Source organism: Tamandua tetradactyla, chromosome 21, assembly GCF_023851605.1.
Source record: "Tamandua tetradactyla isolate mTamTet1 chromosome 21, mTamTet1.pri, whole genome shotgun sequence".
Taxonomy (NCBI): Eukaryota; Metazoa; Chordata; class Mammalia; order Pilosa; family Myrmecophagidae; genus Tamandua; species Tamandua tetradactyla.
This window is the reverse complement of record NC_135347.1, coordinates 20461362-20483083: the sequence shown is the minus strand read 5'-3', so window position 1 is coordinate 20483083 and position 21722 is coordinate 20461362. Positions and strand designations below refer to the sequence as shown.

The 21722-nt window shown below is 40.1% G+C and overlaps 1 protein-coding gene across 2 annotated transcripts in view; it reads left to right on the top strand.

The window, feature by feature from the left end:
- Positions 1 to 1269: 1269 nt before the first annotated feature.
- Positions 1270 to 21722, top strand: part of MAN2A1 (mannosidase alpha class 2A member 1) — a 260528-nt gene continuing 240075 nt past the window's right edge. For both annotated transcript variants that reach the window (XM_077139007.1, XM_077139008.1), the window contains exon 1: positions 1270 to 1521. In XM_077139007.1, coding sequence (XP_076995122.1) covers positions 1387 to 1521 — 135 coding nt within the window. In that variant the 5' untranslated portion in view covers positions 1270 to 1386. The remainder of the gene's footprint in view (positions 1522 to 21722) is intronic.

Genomic DNA, 21722 nt, shown 5'->3' with positions numbered 1-21722 from the left:
ACAGAAATCACAGCCTCCTTCTCCTCCTCCCTTCCCTACAGCCCCTTACCAAGTTCCCTTTCAGGACACGCCCGGCAGGGGTTCTCAAGGACCGAAAACCTAGACACCCAAAGGGAAATGGGAGAAAGTTCAGTCACTGTGGAATGTGGACTGCAGGCGCCTGAAGGCCTCTGACTGCCTCAACTCCTTTGGCAAAGCTGCCTTCCAGGTCACAAAAGCTGTTTGAGGTCTTCCCATTGCCAGGCAGCTGAGAGGCAGATGCGGGGCGGGCGCGGCGGGCGGTACGCTGTGATTGGGCGCCTGGGGGCCCGCCCCTTCTTCCTGGCGCGTAGGGGGAGGGCGGGGCCAGCCGCCTGCTCTGCTGCGGGGCGGCAGGCGCTCATTGACCCAGCGGCTGCCGCGCCGCCGCCGTCTCCTCCTGCTTGTGGCGGGCAGTGCAGGAGCGCGGGGTGGCGCTGGAGAACCCGCACTTCTTTTCGCAGCTGCTGCCGCCATCTCCGCATTTGCGGGGCGGCAAGGAGGGAGGGGGTTCGTGACTGCAGCTAGAGCGGGCTTCTCTCGGGAGACGGTCCTCTCCTCCTTGCTCTCCTTTTCCTCTTCCCTTGCGCCGCCGCCGCCGCCGCCGCCGCCCGCCCCCTGCGCCCTTCCCGCGCAGCCGGGGTCCCCGAGGGGAAAGTCGGGGCGGCGGGGGGCGGGAGAGGCCGGCAGCAGACGCACGCTTGGAGGAAACTCCTACCCGATCTGTGCGCCCTCTACGCGCAGCGTGCACCCAGACCGGGTCGCGGCGGCGGCAGCAGCAGGAAGGGGCTCGGCTCGGGGAGGCGGGGGTAGTGTCGCGGGGGCGGGCCCGGCCGTCCCGGCGCTAAGTAGTGGGGCCCGGCTCCTCCCGACTCGGTTCCTTCCCCATCCGTTTCTCGAGACTCAGCTCCGCGTCGCCCGTCGCCGGAGCCGCGGAGTTCTGCGCCCCCTCTGGGTGCGGACACGCCTGCCCTCATCGAGAAAACTTTTCCTGCCGACTCGGTCGGGGCGGCCGTGGCAGGAAGTCCGGGCAGCGACCTCTCCTCCGCCAGCCCCGCGCGCCCTGCCGGGTGCCAGCGTTGGGCTCTTGCTCAAGTTTGTGGGGTCTCCTAACCGCCTGCAGGCGGGTCCCGTCTCGGGAGGGACGCCCGCCCTTTGGGAGGGCAGCGGGGCCGGGGCTAAGGCCGAGGGCGCCTTGTGGCACCGGAGACAAGGTGCGGAGGGCGGCCCGGACCCGCACCCGCACCCGAGAGCTCGGAGGGCGCGCAGCGGGGGAGCAGGGAGCCTCCAGCGGCCGCTTCCTGGAGTCCACAGTCCGGCTCCTCTGGCCTCGGTGAGGACAGTCTGGCCCCGAGTCTATCGAGGAAAATGAAGTTAAGTCGCCAGTTCACCGTATTCGGCAGCGCGATCTTCTGCGTGGTGATCTTCTCGCTCTACCTGATGCTGGACCGGGGTCACTTAGATTACCCCAAGAGCCCGCGCCGTGAGGGTTCCTTTCCCCAGGTAAGCCCTGAGAGCCGAGGCGCGGGGGTGGGAGGGGATAGGCATGGGGGCCCATAGTTATTTGCAGCTCGTCGACCTCTGCCTCCCGCCGCGGCTCCTCGCTCAGGGCGGACGAGGCCGAGAGCTGGAGGAAGATCCAAGCCTCCTCCAGCCGGGGCTCTGCGGCACTGGGACGGCGCTGACCGTGACCCGAGAGCCTCCTCCTCCCGGACGCGCTGAGTTAACAAAGTGCCGGGAGATAGCGGGTGGCGGAATCGCTCACTGGGGAAGTGGCCATGTTCTTGCACTCGTAACCGGGCCTGTTGCGGTGGCTTTGGGCACCTGCTGGCTAGGGACCCGGCGCAGCACGAGGCGCCCCTCGCCAGCACGGCGCCCGCGCGGATGCCACTGCTGTTGTGTAACCCCTTGTCTCACAAAGGGTTAAGCCGCCCGCAGAAGCCCAGACCCCTTGCGCGCACCGAGTGGCCGAAATGAATCCAACAAACCCAACCTGGGCATCCCCCCCCCCCCCCCCCACTCCGGGCCCCCACTGTCTTTTGAGAAATAAAAGTTGATTTCATGTTGCGGACCTCTTAGCTGTGTATCTGTAGGGTTGATTTTAGTGTCGTCATTCTTTGGCTGTTACATCTGGTTTGTTTGTAGCAGACGTGGAGAGCCGAGTGGGGAAGCGCGTGTTATACTCTGGCAGGAAGCTGTGGGGCGCTCAGTCCTGCGCCCAGTGGTCAAACTGACAAAGGAGTTGGGGAGAACGACCCATCTGAAGTCTTTTATTTAAAGTTACTAAAAATAAGCAAAACGGACACAAATCAGTTCTGTTTGGAAGTGTACCGCGTCTCGTGTGCGAATTTAGTTTCGGGTTTCTTGCCAGTGCCCTGTACATTTCAGAAATTTGAGTAAAACTAGGAACTTAAGTATCGGGTATTTCTTTCTGTAATGAATGAACTGAAAAAACGCAAAACCCTGACAAGCTGATCTAACAACTATTTAACTTGGGGCTGGAGGAACGTAGGATGTGAACGAGCTCAAGTTTTATTATTTTTTTCTTTTGTAACCATTTAAATGACTAAATAGTTTCTTTGCCATTTCTGCTTCTGATATGCGAGGGCAAATATCTTGAATTTAACTGAAATGAAACTAAAAATTTTACATGAATTATGAAGACGAGAAAAGATCCCTTTAAGAGTGCTATCCCAAATCCTTACAGTGCATTCAAAATATTTTGCATGTGACAGATATTAAAAATATTGTTACAAAAAGATGTATCAAATTTTTAAAAAGCTTCAGCTTCTTTACCTAAAAGTATTGCGATAGAAAAAAAATAGTGAGACAAGAACTATGTGATATGTTTAAATCTTGAGTTTACAGTTTGTCCAGTGCTTGTTGGTGAGGTTGGAGAAAATTGTTCATAAAAGGGTAAATCTTCTGAAGTCAGAGCAAAAGGAGTTTAAGCTTTGTTTGATATATTGCATAGTTTTGGGGTTAAACTTGGTGTGTTTTTTTCCCTCCAGTAACTTCATTTTTCAGAATTTTCTGCAATACAGGAAAATCATAAAAACTGATATATTTTACTTCACATGTTATATTGAATAATGTCCTTTGGTGTTGGCTTGATGATCACTGGGAAATGATTTATGCAAACATCTGGGTTGGGGTTCTCTGGCAACCTTGACATTTTACTCTTTTTTCAAGAAGTGACTCATTCAGTTACTGGGAAATCTTAGGTATAGCTAATTCCAATATTTTAATATCCATCCCATAGCCCTTGTCAAAAGGCCAAAGTTCTTAGAGTGTAACACATTTCATGGAAAGGACCGTGGCTGCTGGAGCAGTTGGCCTTATAGTATATTTCTTTCTTTCTTTTTTATTAGAGAAGTTGTGTGTTTACAACAATCATGAATAAAATGCAGTACTCCCATATACCACCCTATTGTTAACACATTGCATTGGTGTGGTACATCTGTTACAAAATTTGCAATTTGTTATAAAAGCATATTCTCATAATTGTGCTATTAAGAATTCTCCATGGTTTAACTTAGGATTTACTGTGTTTTGTAGTTCCGTTTTTTTTATTCTAGTAACATATATACAACCTAAATTTCTTCTTTTAACCACATTCAAATGTATAATTCTGTGCTCTTAATTACATTCACCATGATGTACTAGTGTCACCACCTTTCATTACCAAAATTTTTTCATATTCCACGTAGAAGCTCTGTATTTTAAGCCTTAACTCCCCATTCTCTACCCCCAACCTCATCCCCTGATAATCATAGTCTAGATTCTGACTCTGAGTTTTTCTTATCTAATTATTTCATATCAATGAGATGATACAGTATTTGTCCTTTTGGGTCTGGCTTATTTTGCTCAACAGGATGTTTTCTTCGCAGTTCATCCATGTTGCATGTATCAGAAATTCATCATTTTTATAGCTGAAATATATTCCTTTCTATGTTTATACAACATTTTGTTTATCCACTCGTCTGTTGATAGATATTGATTGCTTCTGTCGTGGAAATTGTGAATATTGGTGCTATGAACGTGATATGTAAATATCCGTTGGTGTCCCTGCTTTCAGATTTTTTGGAATATATACCTAGAAGTGTAATAGCAAGGTCATATGGCATTTCAATACTTAACTTTCTGAAGAACTGTTAAACTGTCTTCCATGGCAGCTGTGCCGTTTTACATCCCCACCAGCAATAAGTGAGTGTTCCTATTTCACCACATTGTCTCCAACACTAGTGTATATATATATATATAGATATATATATATGTATATATATATATATCTATATATATATATTTGGCTTGGCGAGTCATCGGGAATTGAACCCGGGTCTCTGGCATGGCAGGCGAGAACTCTGCCACTGAGCTACACATTGCTTGCCCTGTAATTTGTTTTTGTGTGTGTGTGTGTGTGTGTGTGTGTGTGTGTGTGTGTTTGGTAGCCATTCTAGTAGGTGTAAAGTAGCTCAATTTTTAAAAATTTTTAAAAATTAATAAAACCATTCAACATACAATATCAACATTCTTTTTTTATCACATAGTTGAATATTCATCATTGTGATCATTTCTTAGAACATTTGCATCAATTCAAAAAAGAAATAAAAAGAAAACAGAAAAAAATTCATACATACCATACCCTTGACCCCTCCCTTTCATTGATCACTAGCATTTCAATCTACTAAATGTATTTTAACATTTGTTCTCCCTATTATTTATTTAATTTTAAACTGTGTGTTTTACTCATCTGCCCATAAGGTAGAAAAAAGAAGCTTCAGACATAAGGCTCTAACAATCACATAGTCACATTGTGGAAGCTATATCATTATACAGTCATCTTCAAGAAACATGGCTACTGGAGCACAGCTCTACATTTTCAGGCAGTTCCCTCCAGCCTCTCCATTACACCTTAACTAAAAAGGTGATATCTATTTAATGCATAAGAATAATCTCCAGGATAACCTCTCAACTCTGTTTGGAATCTCTCAGCCATTGACACTTTATTTTGTCTCATTTCTCTCTTCCCCCTTTTGGTTGAGAAGGTTTTCTCAATCCCTTGGTGCTGAGTCCCAGCTCATTCTAGGATTTCTGTCCCATGTTGCCAGGAAGGTCCACACCCCTGAGAGTCATGTCCCACATAGAGAGGGGGAGGGCAGTGAGTTTGCTTGTCATGTTGGCTGAGAGAGAGAGGCCACATCTGAGCACAAAAGAGGTTCTCTTGGGGGTGACTCTTAGGCCTAATTTTTAAGTAGGCTCAGCCTATCCTTTACGGAGCTAAGTTTCATATGAACAAATCCCAAGTTTGGGGGCTCAGCCTATTGTTTTGGTTGTCTCCACTGCTTGTGAGAATGTTAAGAATTCTCCACTTGGGGAAGTTGAATTTTCCCCCTTTCTCACCATTCCCCCAAGGGGACTTTGCAAACACTTTTTTATTCACTGTTCAAATCCTTCTGGAATTTATTGAGGCATCACTCTGGGCAAACCTACAAAATCTCATGCCGTACTCAAGGTTCCATGTACTTACGCTGTTCAGTTAAACTGTCCACATAAGTTATATTAGGAAAAGCACTAGTCGAAATATAAATTTTGTACCAAATAAACATTTTTTGCTTTAGTTTCACACAAAAGTTAGTGTTTTAAAATATTAATTACCATCTATTTTAAACACCCTGCATTACTGACATTCCTTTATCCTTTCTCATGCAAAAGATTTTTAAATTTGCACATTTAGTCACTATCATTATATACTCTAGGCATTCCTAGATTATTTCATCTCAATCTTTATCATATATCTTTCCTTCTGATTTCATTTATACCCCCAGGCTTCCTCCCTCTATCATTCTCACATTCAGCTTCATTCAGTATTCTAACATTATTGTATTACAGTTAGGGAGTTTTGTGCTATCTGGATATTTCTGAATTTTTACAATCAGTCCCATTGTGCATAACCTGAATCCCTTCAGTTCCAATTATCCAATGTTTACACTATTTCTATCTCCTGATGACCTCTGTTCTCAACTGAAATTATCCAAGTTCATTCATTAATGTTAGTTCATATCAGTGAGACCATACAGTATTTGTTCTTTTGTTTCTGGCTAATCTCACTCAGCATGATGTCCTTAAGATCCATCCATGTTGTTACATACTTCATAACTTTATTCTGTTTTAGAGCTGTATAATATTCCATCATATGTATATACTGCAGCTTGTTTAGCCACTCGTCTGTTGATGGACATTTGGGCTGTTTCCATTTTTTGGCAATTGTAAATAATGCTGCTATAAACATTGGTGTGCAAATGCCCATTTGTGTCTTTGCCCTCATGTCCTCTGAGTAGATACCTAGCAATGGTATTGTCAAGTCATATGGCAATTCTATACTTAGCTTTCTGAGGAACCACCAAACTGCCTTCCACAGTGGTCATACCATTTGGCATTCCCTCCAGCAGTGGATAAGTGTGCCTCTTTCTCCACATCCTCTCCAGCACTTGTCATTTTCCATTTTATTGATAATGGCCATTCTGGTGGGTATGAGATGATATTTCATTGTGGTTTTGATTTGCATTTTCCTAATAGCCAGGGAAGTTGAGTATTTTTTCATGTGCTTTTTGGCCATTTGTATTTCCTCTTCTGAGAAGTGTCTATTCAAGTCTTTTGCCCATTTTGTAATTGGGTTGTCTGTCTTTTTGTTGTTGAATTGAACATCTCTTTATAAATTCTGGATACTAGACCTTTATCTGATATATCATTTCCAAATAGTCTCCCATTGTGTAGGCTGTCTTTTTACTTTCTTGATGAAGTTCTTTGATGCACAAAAGTGTTTAATTTTGAGGAGTTTCCATTTCTTTCTTTCTTTCTTCAATGCTCATGCTTTGCATGTAAGGTCCAGGAAGCCGCCTCCTATTATAAGGTTTATAAGATATTTCCCTACATTTTCTTCTAACATTTTTATGGTCTTAGATCTAATGTTAGACCTAATGTTTAGGTCTTTGATCCGTTTTGACTTAATTTTTGTGTAAGGTATGAGATATGGATCCTCTTTCATTCTGTTGCATGTGGATATCTAGTTCTCTAGGCAGCATTTATCGAAGAGACTGTTCTGTCCCAGGTGAGTTGGTTTGACTGCCTGATCAAAAATCAGTTGTCCATAGATGAGAGGGTCTTATTCTGAACAGTCTGTTCGATTCCATTGGTCAGTATGTCTACCTTTTTGCCAGTACTATGCTATTTTGACCACAGTAACTTCATAATATATCTTAAAGCCAGGTAGCGTGAGACTTCCGGCTTCATTTTTCTTTCTCAGGATACTTTTAGCTATTTGGGGCACCCTGCCCTTTGAGATAAATTTGGTTATTAGTTTTTCTATTTCTGAAAAGTAAATTTTTGGGATTTTAATTGGTATTGCCAATTAAATCAATTTAGGTAGAATTGACATTTTAACTATATTTAATCTTCCAATCCATGAACATGGTATGCCCTTCCATTTATTTAGGTTTTCGTGATTTCTTTTAACAGTTTCTTATAGTTTTCTCTGTATAGGTCTTTTGTCTCTTAGTTAAATTTATTCCTAAATATTTTATTTTTTTATTTGCAATTGTAAATGGAATTTTTTTCATGATTTCCCCCTCAGATTTTTCAATACTAGTGAATAGAAATACTACAGATTTTTGAGTATTGATCTTGTAACCTGCCACTTTGATGTACTTATTTATTAGCTCTAGTAATTTTGCTGTGGATTTTTCGGGGTTTACAACATACAGTATCATATCGTCTACAAACAGTGAGAATTTTACTTCTTCCTTTCCAATTTTGATGCCTTGTATTTCTTTTTCTTGTCTAATTGCTCTGGGTAGAACTTCCAACACAATGTTGAATAGCAGTGGTGATAGTGGACATCCTTGTCTTGTTCCTGATCTTAGGGGGAAAGTTTTCAATTTTTCCCCATTGAGGATGATGTTATCTGTGGGTTTTTCATATATTCCCTTTATTATGTTGAGGAAGTTCCCTTCTATTCCTCTCCTTTGAAGTGTTTTCAACAGGAAAGGATGTTGAATTTTGTCAAATGCCTTTTCTGCTTCAAACGAGATGATCATGTGGTTTTTCTGCTTTGATTTGTTGATATGGTATATTACATTAATTGATTTCCTTATGTTGAACCATCCTTGCATACCTGGGATGAATTCTACTTGGTCATGGTGTGTAATTCTTTTAATATGCTGCTGGACTCGATTTGCAAGAATTTTGTTGAGGATTTTTGCATCTATATTCTTAAGAGAGATTGGTCTGCAGTTTTCTTTTTTTGTAATGTCTTTGTCTGACTTTGGTTTGAGGGAGGATATTGGCTTCATAGAGTGAGTTAGGTAACTTTCCCTCCTCTCCAATTTTTTTGAAGAGTTTGAGCAGGGTTGATACTAATTCTTCCTTGAATGTTTGGTAGAATTCACATGTGAAGCCATCTGGTTCTAGACTTTTCTTTTTGGGGAGCTTCTTAATGACTGATTCAATTTCTTTACTTATTATTGGTTTGTTGAGGTCGTCTATTTCTTCTTGAGTCAATGTTGGTTGTTCATGCCTTTCTAGGAAGTTGTCTATTTCATCTACATTGTTGAGTTTATTAGCATAAAGTTGTTCATATTATCCTCTCATTGCTTCCTTTATTTCTGTGTGGTCAGTGGTTATGTCTCCTCTTCCATTTCTGATTTTATTTATTTGCATCCTCTCTCTTCTTTTTGTCAACCTCGCTAAGGGTCCGTCAATCTTATTGATTTTTTCTCATAGAGCCAACGTCTGATTTTGTTGATTTTCTTGATTGTTTTCATTTCTCAGTTTCATTTATTTCTGCTCTCATCTTCATTATTTCTTTCCTTTTGCTTGCTTTGGGGTTAGTTTGCTATTCTTTCTCTAGTTCTTCCAAATGAACAGTTCATTCCTCGATTTTTGCTCTTCTTTTTTGATATAGCCATTTAAGGAAATAAATTTCCCTCTTAGCACTGCCTTTGCTCCATCTTGTAAATTTTGATATGTTGTGTTTTCATTTTCATTTGCCTTGAGATATTTACTGATTTCTTCTGTAATTTTTTCCTTGACCCACTGGTTATTTAAGAGTGTGTTGTTGAGCCTCCATATATTTGTGGATTTTCTGGCATTCTGCCTATTATTGATTTCCAACTTCATTCCTTTATGATCTGAGAAAGTGTTTTTATGATTTCAATCTTTTTTAATTCATTGAGACTTGCTTTGTTGCCCAGCATATCGTCTATCCTTGATAATGATCCATGAGCACTTGAGAAAAAGATATATCCTGCTGTTGTGGGGTGTAACATTCTATAAATGTCTGTTAAGTCTGGATCATTTATTGTATTATTCAAATTCTCTGTTTCTTTATTGATCCTCTATCTAGATGTTCTGCCCATTGATGAGAGTGGGGAATTGAAATCTCCAACTATTATGGTAGATGTGTCTATTTCTCTTTTCAGTGTTTGCCTCATGTATTTTGGAGCATTCTGACTTGGTGCATAAATATTTATGATTGTTATGTCTTCTTGTTGAATTGTTCCTTTTTTTGATACATAATGTCCATCTTTGTTTCTTTTAACTGTTTTACATTTGAAGTCTAATTTGTTGGATATTAGTATAGCTACTCCTGCTCTTTTCTGGTTGTTATTTGCATGAAATATCTTTTCCCAACCTTTTACTTTCAACCTATGTTTATCTTTGGGTCTAAGATGTGTTTCCTGTAGACAGCATATAGAAGGATCCTGTTTTTTAATCCATTCTGCCAGTCTATGTCTTTGATTGGGGCATTTAATCCATTAACATTTAGTGTTCATACTGTTCGGGCACTACTTTCTTCTACCATTTTGCCTTTTGGATTTTATATGTCATATCTAATTTTCCTTCTTTTTACCTTTATTCATAGTCTTCCCTCCTACACTCTTCTCCACACCTCTCTCTCCTGTCTTTTTGTATCCGTCTCTAGTGCTCCCTTTAGTATTTCTTGCAGAGCCGGTCTCTTGGGCCCAAATTCTCCCAATGATTTTTTTGTCTGAAAATATTTTAATTTCTCCCTCGTTTTTGAAGGACAGCTTTGCTGGATATAGAATTCTTGGTTGGCAGTTTTTCTCTTTTAGTAGTTTAAATATATCATCCCACTGTCTTCTTGCCTCCATGGTTTCTGCTGAGAAATCTATGCATAGTCTTATTGGGCTTCCTTGTATGTGATGGACTGCTTTTCTCTTGCTGCTTTCAAGATTCTCTCTTTCTCTTTGACCTCTGACATTGTAATTAGTAAGTGTCTTGGAGTACATCTAGTTGGATCTGTTCTCTTTGGGGTATGCTGCCCTTCTTGGATCTGTAATTTTAAGTCTTTCATGAGTTGGGAAATTTCCAGTGATAATTTCCTCCATTAGTTTTTCTCCTCCTTTTCCCTGCTCTTTTCCTTTTGGGGTACCCACAACACATACATTCATGCGCTTCATGTTGTCATTTAGTTCCCTGAGTCCCTGCTCATATTTTTCTATTCTTTTCCCTATATTTTCTTTTGCGTGTAGGATTTCAGATGTCCTGCCCTCCAGTTCACTAATGCTATCTTCTGCGTCTTGAAACCTGACATTGTAGGTTTCCATTGTTTTTTTTCATCTCTTCTACTGTGCCTTTCATTCCCATAAGTCCTGTGACTTGTTTTTTCAGACTGTTGATTTCTTCTTTTTGTTCATTGCTTGCCTTTTTTATATCCTCCCTCAATTTACTGATTTGATTTTTGATGAGGTTTTCCATGTCTGTTTGAACATTCTGAATTAATTGCTTCAATTCCTGTAGCTCATTTGAATTGTTGATTTGTTCCTTTGACTGGGCCATTTCTTCAGTTTTCCTAGTATGATTTGTTATTTTTTGCTGGCATCTAGGCATTTAATTACCTTAATTAGTGTATTCTGGAGATTGTCTTCACTTTTTTTTACCTACGATTTTCTTACTGGATGACTTTGTTGTCCATCTATTCTTTGACATTCATTCTAGACCTCTAGCTTAGGTCTTGTTTAACAGATCAGAATTTTTCAGTTTTTGTTTTCTTGTTTCTTGCTCTGCCTGTATGGAGCCTTCCCCACCCCCCCACACCTTAGAAGGGTCTGCTTAGATATCATAGACCCCAGCCAGATTTTCCCTAACCAAACTGGTCTCTTGTCAGGAGGAAAGAGTCACCTGTGTCAGTTTTCCCTGAGGGTGAGACTCAGCAGATCGAAAGGCTTTCCTATGAAGTCTCTGGGCTCTCCATTTCCCCTATCCTGCCCAGTGTGTGGCGTTTGTCTGCCTGTGGTTTCCACCAGCATAATATGATGCGATACCTTTAACTACAGCAGACTCTCCTTGCTGGGGACATGGTGGAGACAGAGGAGATGTTGCAGGCTGGCTTTAATTGCTTCACTTTTCCAGATCCTGGGATCTGATCTCCTTGAGGAAGGGATTCCACCTGCACTGGGCTCCACCCCTCTCCTGGGAAAGGCACAGGCTCCAGGCAACTCAAACAACCTCAGTTCTGCCTATGCCTGGGGCATTTGAAGCCTGAGAAGTCTTGCAGCTGTATCCACCGAGCAGTGAAGCTGTAGAAACACAGCCACCAAAACGAAAGAGAAAAATCCTTTTCCGAGAAGGACCCCCTTTCCTTGGGTTTGCCAATCAAGAGCTTAAGTTGGTATGTTGCGCTGTGTATCTCCAGGTCCTATGTGCCCCCTCCTTTCCTTCAGGGCACAGATCTTTTCAAATCCAAAAAACAGTCCTCTGGCTTTTTTTTTTTTTTTTTTTTTTTTCTTTTTCCTCCAACCCTGCCCCCTCTGTGCCAGGGTAAGAACCAGTGACCTCCGCTTTTACTGGAGGTTCATCTGAAATGGGGGCCTATTTTTAGCAGTCAGAATTTGTTAATTATTTCCACAGTTGGACCTTGGTTGAGCTCAGCCCCTTGCTCTTAGTAAAGTCTCTTTCCTTTCCCCTCTGGGAAGCAGCCTGTGGGGAAGGGGCGCCAGCTGCCATGGCATGGGGAACTCATGTTTCTGGGGGAACTTGCAGCTGGTCCAGCTGGTCCAGACTGGGCTACACTGTGTCCAGTCTCTGATGTGGCCCCAGCAGTTGTTCTGTACTATTGCAGGCTATTTATTAGGTGCTCTGGAGGATGAACTAAATCCCATACCTCGCTAAGCTGCTATCTTGGCCCTCCTCCAGTAGCTCGGTTTTGATTTACATTTTCCTAATGACTAATGGTGTGGAGCATATTTTCATGTGCTTTTTGACCATTTGTATATCTTTTTCAGAGAAATGTGTATTTAATTCCTTTGTCTGTTTTGAAGTTAGGTTGATTGTCTTTCTTGTTGAATTGTAGGATTTCTTTATGTAGTCTGGATATTAAACCCATTGCTTAGGTAGTTTCCTAATATTTTCTCCCACTATGTAGCTGGTCATTTTATGATCATAGTGAAGTCCTTTGATTTCAGAATTTAAAATTTTGATCAAATTTCATTTATGTTTTTTTCTATTGTTGTTTGTGCTTTAGGTATAAAGTCTAAGAAATCATTGCCTAATAGAGGGCCTTGAAGAAGCTTTCCTATGCTTTCTTCTAGGAGTTTGATAATTCTGGCTTTTATATTTAGGTCCTTGATCCATTTTGGAGTTGATTTTTGTAGATAGTATGAAGTAAGGGCCCACCTTTATCCTTTAGCAAATGGAGATCCAGTTTTCCCAGCACCATTTGTTAAAGTGACAGTTCTTTCCCAATTGAGTGGTCTTTACCCTTTGTCAAAAATCAGTTGGTCATAAGTGTGGGGGTTGGTTTCTGAGCTCTCAATTCTATTTCATTGGTCTATTTGCCAGACCTTGTGCCAGTACCATGCTGTTCTGATTACAGTAGCTTTGTAATAAGTTTTAACATCAGTAGGTATGAGTCCTCCAACTTCATTCTTCTTTATCAAGATGGCTTTGTCTATTTGGAGCCCCTTACTTTTCCATATAAATTTGACAATTGACTTTTCTATTTCTGCAAAGAAGGCTGTTGGGATTTTTTTTTGGTTATATTGAATCTATAAATCACTTTGGATAGAATTGACATCTTAACAGTATTTAGTCTTCCAATCTATGAACATGCAATACCCTTCCATTTACTTAGGTCTCTTTGATTTCTTTTAGTGGTGGTTTGTAGTTTTCTGTGTACAGGTCTTTTACATCTTTGGTTAGATTTATTCCTAGATATTTGATTCTTTTAGTTGCTATTGTAAATGGAACATTTTTCTCGATCTCATCTTCCAATTGTTTATTGCTTGTATATGGAAACACTACTGGTTTTGGAGTGTTGGTTGTGTACCCTGCCACTTTTATTAGCTTTAAGAACTTTGTTATGGATTTTTCAGGATTTTCAGTATGTAGAATCATGTCGTCTGTAAATAGGGAAAGTTTTATTTCTTCCTTCCCAACTTGGATGCCTTTTATTTAGTTTTCTTGCCTAATTATTCTCACCAGAACTTAAGGCATAATGTTGAATAACAGTGGTGACAGCAGGCATCATTCTCTTTTTCCTTATCTTCAAGGGAAAGTTTTCAGTCTTTCACTATTAAGTATCATGTCACCTGTGGATTTTTCATATATACCCTTTGTCATGTTGAGGAAGTTTCTTTCTATTCCTAGTTTTCTGTGTGTTTTTAGGAAGAAGGGGTGTGGATTTTGTCAGGTTTTTTTTTGTGAATTGAGATAAATGTGTCATTTTTCCCTTCATTCTGTTAATGTAGTATATTACATTCATTGATTTTCTTATATTCAACCACTGTCGAATACCTGGTATAAAGTCCACTTGATCATGGCATATAATTTTTTTATGTGCTCTTGGATTCAGTTTGTTAGTATTTTGTTGAGGATTTTTGCATCAATATTCATAAGAGATATTGGTGTGTAATTTTCTTATCTAATGGTATCTTTATCTGGCTTTGGTTTGAGGCTGCTATTTGTCTTGTAAAATGAATTAGGTCTAGAATGAGCTGGGACTCAGCATCAAGTAATTGAGAAAACCTTCTTGACCAAAAGGAGGAAGAGTTAAATGAGACAAAATAAACTGATAATGGCTGATAACTTCCAAACAGAGTTGAGAGGTTATCCTGTAAGTTATTCTTATGCATTAAATAGGTATCACCTTTTTAGTTAAGGCATAATGGAGAGGTTGGAGGGAAACTGCCTGAAAATGTAGAGCTGTACTTCAGTAGCCATGTTTCTTGAAGATGATTGTATAATGATACGGCTTTCGCATTGTGACTGTGTGATTGTGAAAACCTTGTTTCTGATGCTGCTTTTATCTACCTTATTGGTAGATGAGTAAAACACATAGATTAAAAATAAAATAAATAATAGGGGGAACAAATGTTAAAATAAATTTTGTAGATTGAAATGCTAGTGATCAATGAAAGGGAAGGGTAAGGGGTATGGTATGTATGAATTTTTTTCTATTTTCTTTGTATTTCTTTTTCTGAATTGATGCAAATGTTCTAAGAAATGAGCATGATGAATATACAATTATGTGATGATATTGTGAGTTATTGATTATATATCAAGAATGGAATGGTCATATGGTAAGAATGTTTGTGTTTGCATGTGGTTATGTTTAATAAATAAATAAATAAATAATTGGAAAAAATAGTACACTTATAAAAAATTGCTATCAATTGTAACAAATGTTCCACATAAATGCAGGTGTTGGGGGTGGGGTGGCATTTGGGAAAACTGTATTTTCTATATAATTATTTTATAAACCCAGAACTTTTCTAATAAAAAAATAAAAAATAAAATGCATCAGAATTTAAAGATTTTTTAAAAAAATGAATTGGATCGTGTTCTTTCCTCCTCAAATTTTTGAAAGTGTTTGAGCAGGGTTGGTATTCTTGGAATATTTGGAAACATTCCCCTGTGAAGCCATCTGACCCTGGCTTTTCTTTGTTGGGAGGTTCTTGATAACTGATTCAATATATTATTTATTGGTTCACTGAAATCTATTTCTTCATGATTTGGTATTGGTAATATGTCTATTTATATGAATGTATCCATTTCATCTAAGTTATCTAAGTTGTCCTACCAGTGTTCATAGTATTGTACCCTCTTTAGTGCTTTTTTTTTCAGTGGGGTTGATAGCAATGCTCCCTCCCTCCCCCTCTTCCTGTCTGATTTTATACACTTGTGTCTCTGTCTTTCTCAGTCTAGCTAAAGTTTGTCAATTTTACTGATCTTTTTAAAGAACTAACTTCTCATTTTGTTGATTCTCTCAATTGTTCTTTTTATTCTCCGATTCATTTGTCTCCACTTTAATCTTCATTTCCTTCCTTTTGCTCACCTTGGGTTTAATTTGCTTCTAGTTTTCTAGTTCTTCCGGTTTTGAGGATAAGTCTCTGATTTGAAATCTTTCTTCTTTTTGTAATGTGAACATTTGAAGCTATACATTTTCCTCTCAGCACTGCCTTTGCTGCATTCCATTAATTTTGGTATATGTATTTTTACTTTTGTTTGCATCAAGCTATTTCTAATTTCCTTTGATTTCCCCTTTATCCCAATGGTGCTTAAGAGTATGCTGTTTAATTTCCACATGTTTGTGAATTTTCTATTTCTTCCCCTGTTATTGTTTTCTAGCTTCATTCCATTGTAGTCAGAGAAGATGCTTTGTATGATTTCAGTATTTTTGGGTTTTCTAAGATATGTTTTTTGATCTAAGATATGGTCTATCCTGGAGAATGAGACATGTGCACTGGAGAAGAAGTATATTCTCTTGTTTTGTGAAGTGTTCTATACCTATATATTAGGTCTAGCTGATTTAGAATATTGTTCAAGTCTTGTATTTGCTTATTGATCTTCTGTCTAGATTCTATCCATTATTGAGTGTCATATATTAAAGTCTTCTAGTAGCAATGTAGAACCATCATTTTCTTCCTTCAACTCTGTAAGTATTTCCTTCATATTTTTTTTTTTTGGACTCTGTTCTAGTTTGCTAGCTGCCAGAATGCAACACACCAGAGACGGATTGGCTTTTAATAAAAGGGGATTTATTTTGTTGGTTCTTCAGAGGAAAGGCAGCCAACTTTCCACTGAGGTTCTTTCTTACGTGGAAGGCACAGGATGGTCTCTGCTGGTCTTCTCTCCAGGCCCCTGGGTTCCAACAACTTTCCCCGGGGTGACTTCTTTCTGCATCTCCAAGGGCCTGGGCTGAGCTGCTAGTGCTGAGATGAGGAATGCCGAGCTGCTTAGACTGTGCTACATTGCGTTCTCTCATTTAAGCACAAGCCAATTAAGTTAAACATCACTCATTGCAGCAGACACGCCTCCTAGCCAACTGCAGATGTAATTAGCAACAGATGAGATTCACCTACCATTGGCTCATGTCCACAGCAACAGAACTAGGTGCTTTCACCTGGCCAAGTTGACAACTGAATCTAACTACCACAGACTCTATTAGCTGCATGTATTTATAATTGTTACATCTTCTTGTTGAATTTATCCCTTTATAAGTAATATAATGACCACCTTTGCCCCTCATAATTGTTTGACTTAAAGTCTATTTTATCTGATGTTAGTATAGTTACCTCAGCTTTCTTTTGGTCACAACTTTCATGGTATATATTTTTTTTCCATTCTTTTACTTCCAACCTACTTATGTCTGAATTTGAGGTGAGTCCCTTGTAGACAGCCTCTGGTTGGGTCATGCTTTGTTATCTCTACCATCTTTGCCTTTTGATAGAAAGTTTAATCCATTTACATTTAAATCGATACTGGTAATGTAGGCCTTTCTTCCGCCATTTTGCTCTTTAGTCTTCATGATACCTTTTATTGCCCCTCAATTCTTCTGTTAATGCCTTCTTTCATATTTATTTGATTTTTTGTATTGTATCTTATTAAGTGCCTTCTTATTTCTATCTGGGTATATTTTTCATCTATTTTCCTTTTGAATACCATGGGGTTAAAATTTGGTATCCTATAATATATATAAATCATTTGGTTTGATACCAACTTGACTTCAATTACATCCACATACACTCTTTCTATATCTCTGTCTCTCCATTTTTTTTTTGTACATTGCAAATTATACCTTTGTATATTTTATGACCAGAAACATAGATTTGTCATTACTTTTTATGCATTTGCATTTTAGCACCTATAGGAAGTAGAGTAACATACCAAAAAATAGATTGCAATAGTACTGACATTTGTGATTACCCAAATGGTTACCTTTACCAGAAGTCTCTATTTCTTTGTGTTGCTTTCAACTCCTGTCTAGTGTCCTTTCCTTTCAGTCTGAAGAACTCACTTTAGTTTTGCTTATAGGTCAGGTCTAGTGGTGATGAACTCTCTCAGCTTTTGTTTATCCAGGAATACTGTAATCTCTGCCTCATTTCTGAAAGAAAAGTCTTGCCAGATATAAATTCTTGGTTCTTTTTTACATAAATTGCTTTCTCTCATCGCTTCATGTATTTTAACTCATTGCCTTCTTTCCTCCGAAGTTACTGATGAAAAATCTGCACTTACTCTATTAGAACTCCCGTGTAATAACATGAAGTATTTTTCTTGCTGCTTTCAGAATTCTCTTGTCCTTTACATTCAACAGTTTGGTCATTATGTGATGGGATGTATTTTTCTTTAAGTTTATCCTGTTCTTCACTATTGACTTCTTTTTTGTCCATATTCTCATCTTTTGCTAACTTTGAGAAGTTTTCTGTCATTATTTCTTTGAATATTCCCTCTGTCCCTTTCTCTCTTCTCCTTCTGGAACCCCAGAAAGCCATATATTGGTGTGCTTGATGGTGTCCCAGAATCTCTTAGGCTAATTCCCTTTTTATAATTTTTTTTCCCCTGCTCCTCAGCCTGTCTCATTTCAATTGTCTTATCTAAGAGTTTGCTTGATTCTTCTTCTGCTAGCCCCAGTCTGCTCTTCAAGCCCTTCTGGAAATTTTTCATTTGAGTTATTATGATTTTTTAACTGCAGTAGTTGTCTTTGCTTCCTTTTTAAAATTTCTGTCTCTTTACTGAGATTCTCATATTTTTCATTCTTTGTTTTCGTGATATACTTTAGTTCTTTTTCTGAACATTCCTTCATCTCCTTGAACATATGAATAGTTAATCATATTTCATTCATACAAGTGAAATAATGAGCATTATTTCATTTAAGTGTTTTTCTGGTATGTCCCCAGTCTGGTCTAATTGGTGTTTTCTGGATTTTTATCTTCTTCCTTTGATTGGGCTGTCATATCCTGTTTGTTAGTCTTGTCATCTTTTGTGGCACGTTGCACATTTTGACATTTTAAGATGTTGACTCTGGGATTTACTGCCTGAGATGTCTGTTTCTTGAGTTTTCTAACCAGCTGGCAAAGTGACAGAGATTTTCATGAGTGTCAGCCTTCCTGTCAGGAAGGTCCACCCAAGGCAAATGCAGTGTGCAGCCTCCTCCCTTTCTTTTCTACACCTGTGCCTTTTCCTGGGCAGTGCTTGCTTGTGGCCTTAGGTGTTTCCCTGTTTACTGGCGTTTGAATGCCCTCCCTACCTAGCAGGAGACACATCTTCACCCGCTCCAGGGTCTTCTGATTCCAGATATTTAGCAGGTAAGCCTTTGCTGCAGGCTGTCCTCCTCAATTGTTTCTTACACTGCTTTCCTTGTCTCAAACCACTTTTCCCCAGAGGGCAAATTCTGGGCCTGAGAACAGGCTGGAGAGGTGTTTTTATAAGTCATTCTTTCTCTGTGGGAATGTGGCCAGGGACCCACAGAATGTCCTCTGCAGCTCTGAGGATGTGTACCGTCTTTAAGTATCCTCCTCCACCTGTTGAAACAGTGGTCACCCTCAGAATCAGCCTCTAGTGATCTGAAGTAGTTAATCAACAGCTTTGGTCAGTGATCTGCCTGTATCCACCTTGGATCTTGGGGAAGTCGATTTTTATGGTGGAGGCCAGACCCCACTTGCTGCTTGCCACAAGGCAGGGATGGGGGGTGGCTGGATGGTGGTAACCACCTTGCAGTGGGAGCAATTTGCTGGTATTCACCATAATTTACCAGCTCCTTCCTCCTCTTCCCTGGATGCTGTGCAGTGTACATCTGGCCTCTAGAATTTTGAAATAGTTAATTCAGGTAGTTCTTCCCTGTTGAATAGTTGTTCTGATGGAGGAACCGATTCCTGGAGCTTTCTACTGTGCCCTTTTCCACAATCATCCACTTCTGTGTGTATCATTTTATGACAGGAGGAGCAGAGGTTTGGAAGGTGCAGCTATTTTAACTGAAGATTGCCTTTCTCAGATATTCAGCATTGGATTTTCAGTGCAGAAAGTAATCTCCCTTTGCTAATTTAGTGTTTGGAGGTCCTGTGGCTCCCTAAGCATGTGGACACGGTAAGTGCTCTGTAAGCTTGTCTTTTGTGCGTCTGCGTCTTACATGATAAACTTAATCTCCATAGCCAGCACTCACAGCTGAGGAAACTGAGGCGCGTGGAGGTTCACTAACTTGTCCAAAGCCATACAGCTGGGAAGTGGTAGAGCCAGAATTTGAATAGGTGGGCTTTGGAGCTTAGGCCCCTCAGCCTCTTCTGTACTGCCTCTTAGGAACCCTTAGTATTCATGCCCTAGCCTGCTTGAAAGATCGCTTGTAGAATACAGAGCAAGTTGTGCTATGGCTCCTTAGCCTATGATATATATGTATTTTTTTAGGCACTTTTATGATAAGCCCCAATGAATGTGATCCTTTTACTGAAACATTTAATCCTTTAGGTTTATACTTTCCCCAGAATCTTCTAGCTCACTTCAGAGATAAATATTACAGTGGAAACCATTATGTAACACAGTATCCAGCATTTGCATTATTCAATCCCTCTGTGTTTTTCTTTACCCTTAACTCCCTATAAACCTTAATTTGAGGAGACACTAAACATAGCAAAGGAGGTTGCAACTTAGATGTTTTTGGTGAGTTTGGGTTCCAGATTCCTAATAGAGCCAAGCTAGTCAGATGCTGTAGGTCGGTTTGGGTGTCTGAAAGAATGATTCACTGGGAAGAAATTAATTCAGAATTGCCCATTTTATTTTCCGTCAGTTGGTGTGGAACTGTCAGTAAGGTACAAGATTGATTTTATAAGCAAGACATTTTAAAAAAATAAATCATCAGAGACCGAGGCTAATGTATCTGCTGTGTTTGTGGCCCGTGTTCCTTCTCCGTCCTCCCGCAACTGTTTTTCACTGTCTGACCTGACTCGGTGGCAGGATTTGGCTGAGTCACAAGGCTCCCAGGTTTCCCACCCGGAGCAGCTCCATGCCGTTGAGATGATTTCTGGAGGGTTTTTCTCTTCTGTTTCTGGGTTCGGTTCCTTTGTGGGGCCAGTAGACAACTGTTTTAGTTTGTGTATAAGTGTCTGTTATACTTCAGGGGTTTTAAGTTTCAGCTAGAAAAATAAGAAATTCCACTCTCTGAGAGGCTGGCCAGGACCTAATGCCCTGAAGACAGTTGGTGGTAACTTGTAAGAATTTGAGCATATGGGAAGGAAAAACATTGTTAAAATCTTCCTGAGATTCCTCATTGTTTTCTTTATTTCTTTATTTATTTTTACATGGGCAGGCACTGGGAATCGAACCCAGATCTCTAGCATGGCAGGCGAGAACTCTGCCTGCTGAGCCACCGTGGCCCCCACCCTCCTCATTGCTTTTTAAAATCAGTTCACACATTACTTACTTATGCTTTGTACACTAGGGTGTCTTACTCATGTGTCATGTTTGGATCCAGAAAATTAATGAGTCAGGTTTGGTATATCAAATAATAAATCTTTAAATAACTAGTGTAGCATATGACCTTAGGGATTGATAGTAACTTTTGAAGACTCTACGGAGGGTGTCTCCAGTGGAAAATGTGAAAGTGAAGTTCGGACTTTGTCTCTGTGTCCAGATAACATTCAAAGTGAGAAAGTGAGAATGTCTTTAAAGATTTGATTGAAAGCTGTTAAGAGGTAGGGACTTTTATCCGTTTTCTTTTTTAACTTTTTTTTTTTAAAGTATAATGTACATGCACTAGTTATGTGTAGATGCTTTATATCACTAGTGCTTATTAAGAGTCCAACACAGTGTATGTTTAATAAAAGTTAGCCAATGACAGCAAAATATAACTAAGACCTTAATTCTCCATTTTGCCCCTTGCTTTCGTAAGTCTGTTAATCTTAACTTAAAAATCATATTTAAGAAAAATACTGTTCTCTCTCAGTTTACACTTGTTTGGGGGTTTGTGTGAATTTGCAGGAGGGAGTTTTTCTCCTTTCTTGGGATATGATGCTTATGGATCTGTTACTTTGGGGAACAGATCTAAATTAGACAATGGTGACAGCAAAGCATTTAAGAATGCAAGAACAGTAAATCCTTTTGTGAGACTTCTCTACTTTCTCCTGAGTCCCACAGTCCTCGGGGCCCACACCTGTCAATTTCTGTGCCCAGCATGTTTCAGTAAGACCCAAGCTTGTTTTCTATAAACCTGACACGGAGGCTCGTGACCACATCTGGTCTGAAGGTTTTAGTTTTTGTTATTTTTTTAAACTGAATTGAATGTGCTGTGCCCAGATCAGCACTGCTGTCAGAGCCCAAACAAATAACCTTTGTCTGGGAGATGTTGCAATCCTATTTGTCCAAAGGGGATTTTCTCTGTTACTCATTAATTAGCATTAAGGGATGTCTGGGCTGTG